Genomic DNA, 12,631 nt, shown 5'->3' with positions numbered 1-12,631 from the left:
AGATAATTAACACCAACAATTAATGAGAAGTGGATTACAGTACACTTGGCCTTTTTTCATTAGGTTTGTTTCTAAAATACATTATCCACATTTAACACCTTTTCAGTTGATGGCTGATTCTCTGATTTTACAGATGGCACCTCACTGTGGGAATCCCTTCCTCCATTCTCAGATGGGTTTGTGGTCTCCCTAAGGAGGAATCAAAATTGCATATTAAAATAGAGGAAGAAAAATAAAGACCAAAAGAGAAAAAATAATACTCCTTTCATTTGATTTTGCAAAAAGCTTTATCTTGTTTTTCCCTAATGTGTAGTTATTCTTACGAAGCACTAACTTGTTTTTTGACGTGCCTCCCATCGTGGGTTGCAGTGTCATATGAATCTCAGAAGCACATTTCCTAAGTCTTTCTATCTTTTGTTCATAATCTTTGAGTGCTCTCCTCACTTCTTGTTGACTCTTCTGTGAAGTCAGCTCTTCACATAACTCCCGCAGGACATCCATGTGGTGATCTAGCTGGTACAGACTGGCTTCCTCAGAAAAGCAGGCCTGATTGAGGAAATAAAGCAGGAAATGTGTTTCAAATGAGTGTACATGATTAGTCCATAAGGATTAGAAACTAACAGAGTGTTTTACTAACACACACATTCTTTTTATAGGCCATCCACACTGTGCCTGGTATAGTAATGGGCACTGGAGAACCAAAAATGAGGAAGTCAGCCCAAAAGGGATTCAGCACAGTCTAGTAATGTGCTCAATGAAACCGGAACATGTCACCCCAAAATATGCCTCTTTTTTTTAAGTGATCTCTCTGCCCAAAGTGGGGCTCAAACTCATGACCTCAAGATCAAGAGTCTCGTGCTCTATGGACTGAACCAATCAGATGGCCCCCCAAATACACCTTTTTGAAAGTGAAAATTATTTTGAGCTAAAGGCAATTAAGAAGCAGTGAAGACAGAAAAAGCTGCCTGCTTTCTGCCTAGTGGTGGGAAATAAAATATTTTTATTAGAGGTAGACTCTCATCGGCCCAAAGATAGTACCAGACAAATCTACAAGCAAATCTTGTTAAACTAACCCTTAACTCTGTCTTGTCAGTTCTTCACAAATGTATGGCCTCTTTGTCTAAAAGGTCTAAAAAATTCTTTGGATCTGCATTCTCTTGTGAAGGCTCCTGTGTGCATGCCACAATTCAATAAAATATGTATGCTTTTCTCCTGTCCATCTGCCTTTGTCAGTTTCATTTCCAGGGACCCTAGTAGGTAGAGAAAACTTTTTCCTCCCTGACAGTAGTCACACATACTGTGCAACAAGTGTCATGACAGAGTCACTGCCTACCTAAAGGAATCAGAAAAAACCTACCTCACATGTGGGAACATGTGATGCAGAAAAGGAGAGAGATGCAGAAAGAACAAGTATGAGTCCTCCAAGTGAAAGGAGAGAGAGGTCATTCCTACCAGCAGGAACAGCCAAGTTTTTTACTCTTGGCTCCAGACATTCTGAAAGAACAGCAATCTAGTGTGGCTGGAGGGCATGGCACAGAAGGAATGCTGAAGGCATGTCCTGCGGCCAGACTGCCAGGACCTGCCTGGCTTCTAAGGAGCCTGGAGATGTTCTGAGAGTGAGGGTTAGCCAGTGACATAGGATTTGCAGTTCAGAAGCGTCTCTCTCGTGATGGGTCTGGAAGATGATGCAGCCATCATCACATGGGAGAATAACCCAGGTTGAGGGCATGATAACAGTGGTGGAAAGGAAGGAAATGAAGCAAGTGTTCTGAAGAGTAACCAATGAGGCCTGGCAACCAACTCTGTCACAGATAAGCGGGAAGGAAAGGGCACCGGGAAGAAGTGAGTTTGCAGGCACACTGACCTTCATGACCAACAGACACAAGAGGAAGCAAAGTTTGAGAGGAGATATTATTGGCTGGTTTTGAACATGCTGAATGGGAGGTCTCTGAGGAACACCAATGACATCTACTCAGAACCTAGATCTCAGAGGAAAAACTCAACAGGAGATAGAGATTTAGGCACTATCATTATAGAGAGGGTTTCATCATTAAAACTTCGGGGGGGGGGGGTGTGCCTGGGTGGCTCAGTTGGTTAAACTTCTGTCTTTGGCTCAGGTCATGATCCTAGGATCCTGGGACAGAGTCCCACATCAGGCTCCCTCCTCAGCAGGGAGTCTGCTCTTCCCTCTGCCTCTGCCCCTCCCCCTGCTTGTGCACTTGCTCTTTCACTCTCTCACTCAAAAAATTAATAAAATCTTAAAAAAAAAAACACAGAGCATAAAAACCCCTAGAGCAAGCATGAAACCAGCCAAAAATGGAAATTCTCAAAACAAAAACATTAAGATAACACAATGAAAACAGAGAGAAATTTGTAGGGTGCCTGGCTGGCTCAGTCGGTAGAGCATGTGACTCTTGATCTCAGGGTCGTGAGTTTGAGCCCCATGTTGGGTGTAGAGATTACTTGAAAAAATAGAGAAATTTGTGAAGGACACTAAAAAGAAGCTTCTCCCTTCCCCCAAAAAATAATAAAATAAGGAAAATCAAGAGAGATTGATATTGGGAAAGCCACAGCAGTAGAAAGTCTAAAAGAAAGAAGAGGGGTCAGTGCTATCAAATAAACAAAAGCAATCATATAGGGTGGGGGCCAGAGAGAGATCATGAGATGTGCCCCAAGAGCTTATATCCTGATTTGCTATCTTTTCCAAAAGCAGCACTTCTAAGGACATCGTGTCCCCTCAAAATCAAACTGTGGGTGCTTTAGCAACAGGTGCCATGTTTGTAACCAGAGTCTCAAGGACAGGGACCTTGAGATACAGAGCAAGGAAAGTCATGAAATAGTAACTTGATGCTGAATTTTTCTCACTTCTTAAAAAGCAAGCAGCACAGGCTGTATGTAGTGAGAGCTCGAACCCCCTAAGGGATAGTTCCCAGGGGACGAGAGAGGGCTGAAGCAATTTTTAGAGTAAATTTTATCCGAGGCTAAAGACACACACAACCATGTAAAACAAACTCCAAAATAATGACAGCATTTAAATGGAAACAGGTGGTTTACCTCGTGTTCCTTGATGAGACCCTTGGTCCTCCCTCTGCGGATTAGTTTCTTTTCTTTATTTATTTGTTTTTCAAGTTTTGAAATATTGTCATTGAGTTTCTCCTTTTCAATGTCTATTTTCAGTTGTTGAATATACAAAGACATCTCTTGATGAAGAGACTGAAAAGAAAAGAAAAGAAAAGAAAAGAAAAGAAAAGAAAAGAAAAGATGCCCACAGAGGCACACGGTAACTATGGGCAAAGAATACATTGAAAAGATTTTCATCAAAAACCCAATAAAAATATTTGCAATAACAAAAGATAGAAAGAAAATTTTAATGGCATTTTGGTTTGTCCTTGTGTCTTTGGGGAGGATGTTTTAAAATATACCAGACCCAGAAATGTATATTCTTTTTCTTTCTAACAACTAAAAATGTGTGTTAGCTATGAAAGACATGTTAAGAGAACAGAAAGCCAGCTGCAGACATAGAAAAAATGTATACAAAACACAGAGCTGAGAAATAACACAGAACTGTATTGTGTCTCCAGGACAGGATTCTGAAGTAGGAAAAAAAGACAGTAACTGTGGAAATATGAATAAAGTATAAATGGAAGTAAATAATGTATCAATATTAGTGCATTCATTGTGACAAAGGTAATACATTAACGTAAGATGATGATAATCGGAGAAACTGGGCATGGGGTATACTGGAACTCCCTACATTATCTTTATAATAATTCTGTGAATCTAAAATTGCTCTAAAATTTAAAAGTTTTTTTAAATGTGTTTTAAGAACATCTTTAATAGTAGACATTCAATTATATTACCTTATTTTCTTCCTCCCTCTCTCCAGACACACACACTGAATATGAATCACTCTTTATTAAACACAATCTCTGTGGCAGGGGCCTTAGATAAATCCTTGCAATAATCGTGCCAAGTAGTTGGGGTTATCCCCACTTTATCCGCGAACTTCCTAAAAGTTAAACAATTTACCCAGGGTCTAGCTGGGGGAACCTAGGTCTGTCTGCCACTAAGGCCCACGCCTACTTCACTAGGAAACTCTGTGTGTGTGTTTGTGTGTGTGTGTGTGTGTTGATACGTTGTCTCAGTTGGGATCCAACTAGGGACCCAAGAAACACTAAATATTTAACGCAGAGTGAACTAAATGCAGATAACTGATTACGCAAGAGATGAAAATGCAGAGAAGTCAGAGAGGGGACCATAAGGCAATCCAGAGAAGAGCACTGCCATGAGGCTGCTACTACTGCTGGGCTGGAGGCTTCGGAGGAGCCCAGACAGAAGGGTCATCAGAAACTGGAACCATGAAACCCACAGCCAGGGGAGATGCAACTGCCAGAGACACTGTCCCAGAGAAGGACTTTCACTTTGGACTCTCCCTTCTTCCCCCTCCAATCACTCTCTAATCTCTAAACCGTGGTGTCATTGGCTGAACAGAGAAGCCAGCTGGTGCCTGGGAACCGCAGGATCAGTGTCGCTGTGATGCCAAGAACACAGGAGAACTGCCAGCAATGACTAGAGACAAACAACCCCAGGGGCAGATCTAGAAGCAGAACCTCCAATCCACGTGCATGTTCTTACCTCCCACTTGGCACGGGCACTTCTACTCTTTTCTTCCAAAGATAGCTTCACATCCTCGGTTACATTATTTTTCAGTTCTTCAACAGCTTTCAAATACTTGACCAGACTTTTAGAATTAAGAATTATTAGTGCTTCCTAAAAAAGAGAATACAAATGGAAACATGAAAGCCCCATTCTACTGCCACGTCCTCCAAGCTAATTTTGGTAGGTCTTTTACAGGCACAACTAGGAAAGGACTTTTTTTTTTTTAAGATTGTATTTATTTATTCATGAGACACACAGAAAGAGACAGGCAGAGACACAGGCAGAGGGAGGAGCAGGCTCCATGCAGGGAGCCCGATGTGGGACTCGATCCCGGGACCACAGGATCACGACCTGAGCTAAAGGCAGACTCTCAATCACTGAGCCACCCAAGTGTCCTGGAAAGGACTTTTTGAAGACTATGAAGATTTAGGGGAGACTTTTTGTAAAGGAAGGTTGATATTCCTTTTGCAACTCTTTTCAATTATTTTGAAAAGAATTGCAAAATACTTATTATTCAAATGTAGTTAAGCATTTGAGGACCACATAGACTTCCTTAGAATATTGAAAATGACTTTCATTACCCCTCTGATAAATAATTAAAAGGATTATTGTTCAGGGTAATGAGCCACTGGCACTGTTTCCTCTAAAATTCTTAAGTACTGGTGAGCGGAGGACCATACTTCATTAACAATACAATATGAAGAATATGCTAGCAAGTATTAGACATTAGTGTTGCAATGAGACACAATTCATGGTAGGATTAATAGGAAAAGATTTAATCTTGTGCATAAGCATTTTTATGCTGTAACAAGTCACCATTACCTTATAATCAACTTCAAAGTTTTGCCCAGGGCCAACCACACTAGCAGTCCTGCCCCAGAGAGAGAGCAGCAGTGGACAGAGATGTATCTGCTCCTTACCTCACACTTACCTGCTCTTATGGAGTATGACTGGCAATTACCTGCCAGAGACCTAGTTTACTTAACTAGCAAATGACAGAACAAAGAATAGTTGGGGCTTATGAAAGAGGCAAAAAAACCTACAGGAGGCAGAAGACAGTTGTCATTCTAAGGAATAAGGCAATTAAGCAGAGTGGAAATTCGCTTGTGCCCTCCTAACATTAGGGGCCTACTACAGAAAAGGCACGATGCTGAGCCACAGACCCTCTTCAAAAGCCTCTGTGAGGATTGCTAGATTGATGACCTAGGGAGATACTCTTAGCCTATATGCTGGCAGGAGGCTCCTACTATTCCCATGTTCCTGGAGTCCCAGGGGTCTCGGGGCAGGACCTGGCAGGGCAGGGATCTTACTTTGGTTGTGAAAATGGATCTCCTTTACTAAATGCCAGCGATAAAAGGAGGGGGAAGCCCTGCCTCCAACTCTAAAAGTCAGGGGGTCAGGAGGAGGAAAACGGTGCCAGGCTGACACCTCTACCTCCCCTCTCTGGTGGAGAAGGGGCCTGGAGCCTCCATGGTTTCTCTGCCTTCTGCCTCTCCTAAATTGACCATAGCAGCACCCTGACATCCAGCCTATTGATTATTTATGAGAACCATTGACTCTGTAAGGTCAGTTTAGCTCTCTCAGCAACCTGGGAATAGAGTGGTAAAAAAACCACAAAGGTAACTTGTCAAAGGTGGTGACTAGCAACATGCAAACAGCATAGATCAGGCTTGGAGGTCATGGGAAAAGCAGAGTTGAGATGGCTAATAACAGGTACGGTCTGGTTCAGATTCCAGAAAGCTACAAGAGGACTAAGGCCCAGAAAAGTGAAGGAGGCCACAACGAGAATAAAGAGGTTCCTTCTCTAAAGAGTCAGGGCGGTGCCCCCAGATGCCTAACTCATCTTATTTTTTAAGTTTTTAAAAAAGATTTTATTTATTTATTCATGAGAGACACACAGAGAGAGGCAGAGACAGGCAGAGGGAGAAGCAGGCTCCCTGCAGGACTCCATCCCAGGACCCCAGGATCACGACCTGAGCCAAAGGCAGATGCCTGACCACTCAGCCACCCAGGCATCCCACCTAACTCATTTTAAATGTTCAGTAAGTATGGGAAATGTTGAATAAATTAATGAACAAAAGGACACATATCACTCTATCTCTCTGATGTGTCCAGTGGTAGAGACCTTGTCTTATTTTTACTTTATATCCCCCCAAGCACCTCTCATGGTGTTAATTAATAGTGACTCTGGTTTGCACACATCTTCAGCTGCCTATCAAACCAGAAAAAAGCAACCTGAAACTGTCTCCATAGAGAACATCATCATTGGAACTTTATCTGCCCGTAAGCATATATCCACCATGAACTTCAATCAAAGCATTTTAACAATAAAAGTGTTATTTTACATTCAGAGAATTTTACCTATTCCAAGTCCCTTTATTTGTCTTATTTTCATTTAAAGTCTCACAACAAATTTAGCAGCTGGAATTATTATGCCCATTTTACTAATTTAAAAACCAAGAGAAATTAAATTCATGCTCAGTATGTTAGAATCAGTTGTGCTCTTGACACTCTACCACTGAGTCTATTCAGTAGGTCCATGATAAAATTTAAATTGAAAAAATTCTTCATGGGTGGCCTGGGTGACTCAGCAGTTGAGCATCTGCCTTCGGCTCAGGGTGTGATCCTGGAGTCCCAGGATCAAGTCCCACACTGGGTTCCCTGCATGGAGCCTGCTTCTCCCTCTGCCTGTTTCTTTGACTCTTTCTCTCTGTGTCTCTCATGAATAAATAAATAAAATCTTAAAAAAAAAAAAAGAAAAGAAAAAATTCTTCATGCTAATGTATATTTTTAATAATTTCTGGGAACAACATATAAAACTGGGAAAATTTTTAAAGTTACGATAATTTTGTTTATAATTACAGTGATGAAAATATCTTGAACCCCATTGAGATAGGTAGGTAGTAACAAATAGCCTACATTTGACGGTTGAGAGTCCCACCTTGTATTTTGAAATCAGTCCACTCCGGCTTTCTTTTTGTCCAAGTAATTGCTCAGCCCTTGTCATGTATGATTCAAGTTCCTTCTGTGATTCCTCCACCCTCAGCTTGACATCCAAGTTTGGTGAAGCATCAGTTGAGTTTTTTAACACTGCAATTAATTTTACCATGTTGATCTGCAAAGAAAAAAAAAAAAAATTCTCAACACCTGGCCCAGCTTTTTAATAAATATAATAAAATAAAATAATAAAGTCATAAAATAATAAATATGTTCTTTTAGTAGTAACTCTCATTTTCCCGCTAGACATAGAATATCCTATTTATTATATTAATATTTCTAATATACTCTAAATTATTTAAAACACATATGTATAATACAAAAGTAATATTTTACAAAACATTTCCAACCTCCAGGGCAATCCCTCCCCCCACATCCCCCTCCTCCCGCAGACCACTCGGTTTTAAAGACCAATTCACTAATAGGAAATATTAAAAAGAGACCTGAACTTTCTCTTTAGCTTCTTGAATCTTTGTCTGAAGCCCAACTGTGAGAACATGTTGCAAGGACTCCTGGCTCGAAATATTTTGCACATCCATTTGTAAGGTATCTTCGGTTCTAGAGACTAGCTCTTCGTACATAGAGCCTTTGGCAATAAGATGCTATTAAAACAAAATGAGGCCATAACAAATATTCTGAATATATGTTAAACATTACCCTTAATCTCATCAGGAAATCATAAAAAGTTAATTATTCATCCAAAATGAGGTAAACTTGTACTTTCAAAATATTATTTTAAAAATTCATCTTGGAGGTACCTGGGTGCCACAGTCAGTTAAGTGTCTGCCTTCAATTCAGGTCATTATCTCAGTGTCTTGGATCTAGCCCTGCATCGGGCTCCCTGATCAGTGGGGAGTCTGCTCTCCCTCTTCCTCTGCCCCTCCCCCTCACTCATGTTTTCTATCACTCTCATATAAATAAATAAAAATCTTTTTAAAAATAATAAAATAAAAATTCATTTTGAAACTTTATATTAGTACAATCAGATTCTGAGAAACAGTCTTGCACAGATTATTCTTTATACAGTAAGTACTTCAATAAACTAAAGCCTAGAAGTAATTAATACAATGCCAATAGACAGAAAGTAAGTTGAGAGGGTAGCGATAAACCTTAAAATGAAGTTGTTCTAGGTCAAATCAGTTGGAAGGAAATTCAATAAGTGTTACTGGAGAAAATGGCTATTGGAAAAGAAATCTTTTTGAACCATGCTTCTACAACATACTAAAAATAAATTTCAGATGGATCAGAAAGTTACATATAAAGTAGGAAACTGGGATCCCTGGGTGGCGCAGCGGTTTAGTGCCTGCCTTTGACCCAGGGCGCGATCCTGGAGACCCGGGATCGAATCCCACGTCGGGCTTCCGGTGCATCGAGTCTGCTTCTCCCTCTGCCTCATTCTCTCTCTCTCTCTCTCTCTTTCTCTCTCTCTCTCTCTCTCTCTCTGTGACTATCATAAAAAAAAAAAAAAAGAAAGAAAGAAAAAGTAGGAAACTACAAAACAGAAGAAATTATCCATGAAAACTGATCTACTCTCAGTTTTCATGGGTAGGAAGGGGGCTTTTTAGGGATAAGAGTAGGAACATAAATATAAAAATTTTCTATGTAAAATAAACAACTTAAAAGTCAACAACTTGGTAACAATACTTGCCACATAAATGAAAACGTGTCATGACTCAAAGAGCTTATAAATTCAATAAGAGAAGATCTAAGATCCCACAGAAAATTCAGAAAACACATGAACAGATAATTCACAGAAACAAATGGCTGATTCATACATAAAAAGATAGTTCAACTTTACATGTAATTAAATAACTACAAATTAAAATAATAACAAGGTGCCCCTTTGCAGTTATCAAATCAGCACAAAAATTTTTAATTACAATTTATTGTTGGTATGAGTATAATAAAATAGAAACTACATTGTTTGATATCAACTAAGTAAATGCTGATTTTATTTATCTTAGAGCAGTGGCATCACGGTGATGATGGGTAAGAAGAGAAGCTTTTTCTTTACAGTCTGTACCTTTCCATTCTTGAGTTTTTTATTTGAGCTTTTGTTATTTTTATAATTAAAAAAGGAAAAATTAAAATTATAAATGAATGTACTAATTGTAGAACATTTAAATGATGCACAGTTTTCTATGATAAAAAAAGCATAAAGTATAAAAAAGCAACTTTTAATTTATTTTTATTGATGTAAATTCAACTTGCCAACATATAGTACATCATTAGTTTCAGATGTAGTTTTCAATCATTCATCAGTTGTATCTAACACCCATTGATCATCTCATCATGTGCCCTCCTTAATGTCCATCACCCAGTTACCCCATACGCCCTGCTCCCCCTTCAGCATTCCTCAGTTTGTTCCCCAGAGTTAAGAGTCCCTCATGGTTTGTGTTTTTCTCTGATTTTTCCGCATTCAGTCTCCTCCCCTTACCCTATGGTCCCTTGCACTATTTTTTATACTCCACATATCAGTGAAACCATATGATAATTGTCTTTCTCCAATTGACTTATTTCACTTAGCATAATACCCTTCAGCTCCATCCACATCAATGTAAATGGTAGGTATACATCCTTTTTGATGGCTGAGTAATATTCCAGTGTGTGTGTGTGTGTGTGTGTGTGTTTTATCCATTCATCTGTCAAAAGACATCTTAGCTCCTTCCACACTTAGCTTCTAACCACAGTTTGATTATTGTGGACATTGCTACTATCAACATTGGGGTGCAGAAGCCCCTTCATTTCACTTCCTCTGTATCTTTGGGATAAATACCCAGTAGGGCACTTGCTGGGTCATAGAGTAGCTCTATTTTTAACTTCTTGAGGAACCTCCACACTGTTTTCCAGAGTGGCTGCACTAGCTTGCATTCCCACCAACACTGTAAGAGGGTTCCCCTTTCTCCACATCCTCACCAACACTTGTTGTTTCCTGTCTTGTTAATTTTAGCCATTCTAATTGGTGTAAAGTAGTATCTCATTGTGGTTTTGATTTGTATTTCCCTGATGACAGGTGATGTGGAGCATGTTTTCATGTGTCTGTTGGCCATTTGCATGTCTTCTTTGGAGAAATGTCTGTCCATGTCTTCTACCCATTTCTTGACTGGATTGTTTGTTTTTTGGGTATTGAGTTTGATAAGTTATTTATAGATTTTTGGATACTAGCCCTTTATCTGATACGTCACTTGCAAATATTTTCTCCCATTCTGTACATTGCCTTTTGGTCTTGTTGACTGTTTCCTTTACTGTGCAGGTTTTTATCTGGATGAAGTCCCAACAGTTCATTTTTGCTTTTGTTTCCTTTGTCTTTAAAGACACGTCTTTCAAGAAGTTGCTGTGGCCAACGTCAAAAAAAAATTGCTGCCTATGTTCTCCTCTAGGATTTTTGATAGATTCCTATCTCACATTTAGGTCTTTGATCCATTTTGAGTTTATCTTTGGTATGGATTTAAGAGAATGGTCTAGTTTCATTCTTCTGCATGTGGCTGTCCAGTTTTCCCAACACCATTTATTGAAGAGATTGTCTTTTTTCCACTGGATATTCTTTCCTGCTTTGTCGAAGATGAGTTGATCATAAAATTAAGGGTCCATTTCTAAGTTCTCTATTCTGTTCCATTGATCTATGTGTCTGCTTTGTGCCAGTACCATGATGTCTTGAGATCACAGCTTTCTAATATAGCTTGAAATCAGGCATTATGACACCACTGAGAAATAGCCAGGAATTGTCTGGCTATTTGAGGTCTTTTCTGGTTCCATACAGATCTTAGGATTATTTGTTCTAACTCTGTGAAAAATGTGCATGGTATTTTGATAGGGATTGAGTTGAATGTGTAGATTGCTCTGGGTAGCATAGACATTTTAACAATAGTTCTTCCAATCCATGAGCATGGAATGAATGCTTTTCCATCTCTTTATGTTTTCCCCAGTTTTTTTCATAGGTGTTCTGTAGTTCTTTTTTTTAAAAAAAGGTTTTATTATTTATTCATGAGAGACAGAGAAAGAGAGGCAGAAACACAGGCAGAGGGAGAAGTAGGCTTGCTGCAAGGAGCCCAATGTGGGACTCAATCTCGGATCCTGGGATCATGCCCTGAGCCAAAGGCAGATGCTCAACTGCTGAGCCACCCAGGCATCCCTATGTAGATTTTAGAGTACAGATCCTTTGCCTCTTTGGCAAGGTTTATTCCTAGGTATCTTACAGTGTTTGGTGCAATTGTAAATGGGATCGATTCTTTAATTTCTCTTTCTTCAGTCTCACTGTTAGTGTACAGAAATGCAACTGATTTCTGTGTATTGATTTTGTATCCTGTCACATTGCTGAATTGCTATATGAGTTCTACCAACTTTGGGGTAGAGTCTTTTGGGTTTTCCACATACAGTATCATGTAATCAAAAAGCAACCATTTTATGCTCAACATCACTCATTAGCAGGGAAATACAAATCAAAACTGTGATGAAATACCACGTCACAGCTGTCAGAATGGCTAAAATTAACGACACAGAAGACAGCAGGTGTTGGTGAGGTGTGGAGAAAGGGTAACCCTGTTGCACTGTTGGTGGGAATGCAAACTGGTGCAGCCACTCTGGAAAATAGTATGGAGGTTCCACAAAAAGCTGAAAAGAATTTCCCTATGATCCAGCAATTGCACTACTAGGTATTTACCCAAAGGATACAAAACTACACATTTGAAGGAGTACATGCACCCCGATATTTATAGCAGTATTATCAACAATAGTCAAACTATGGGGCGAGCCCAAATGCCCATCAATTGATGAATGGATAGAAAAGATGTGGTGTATATATATGTGCAGATGTAGATATATAATAGAATACTACTCATTCATCAAAAAGAATGAAATCTTGCCATTTGCAACAATGTGGATGGAGCTAGAGTGTATCTGACATATCCTCACTGCCCCTGGAAACAAGAGAATATTTTAATCTCCATTCTGTAGTGGGGAATATAAGTGAAATAAG

At 39.5% G+C, this 12,631-nt stretch overlaps 1 protein-coding gene across 5 annotated transcripts in view; it reads right to left on the bottom strand.

The window, feature by feature from the left end:
• SYNE2 (spectrin repeat containing nuclear envelope protein 2) overlaps positions 1–12,631 on the bottom strand; it is a 319,917-nt gene that overhangs the window by 193,169 nt on the left and 114,117 nt on the right. For all 5 annotated transcript variants that reach the window (XM_025442804.3, XM_025442803.3, XM_025442805.3 and 2 more), the window contains 6 exons: positions 8,100–8,258; positions 7,601–7,774; positions 4,636–4,770; positions 3,055–3,213; positions 335–546; positions 99–189 (listed from right to left, as the gene is read on the bottom strand). In XM_025442804.3, coding sequence (XP_025298589.1) covers positions 99–189; positions 335–546; positions 3,055–3,213; positions 4,636–4,770; positions 7,601–7,774; positions 8,100–8,258 — 930 coding nt within the window. The remainder of the gene's footprint in view (positions 1–98; positions 190–334; positions 547–3,054; positions 3,214–4,635; positions 4,771–7,600; positions 7,775–8,099; positions 8,259–12,631) is intronic.

This window comes from Canis lupus, chromosome 8 (genome assembly GCF_003254725.2).
Source record: "Canis lupus dingo isolate Sandy chromosome 8, ASM325472v2, whole genome shotgun sequence".
Classification (NCBI taxonomy): Eukaryota; Metazoa; Chordata; class Mammalia; order Carnivora; family Canidae; genus Canis; species Canis lupus.
This window is presented reverse-complemented; position numbering and strand designations above follow the sequence as displayed.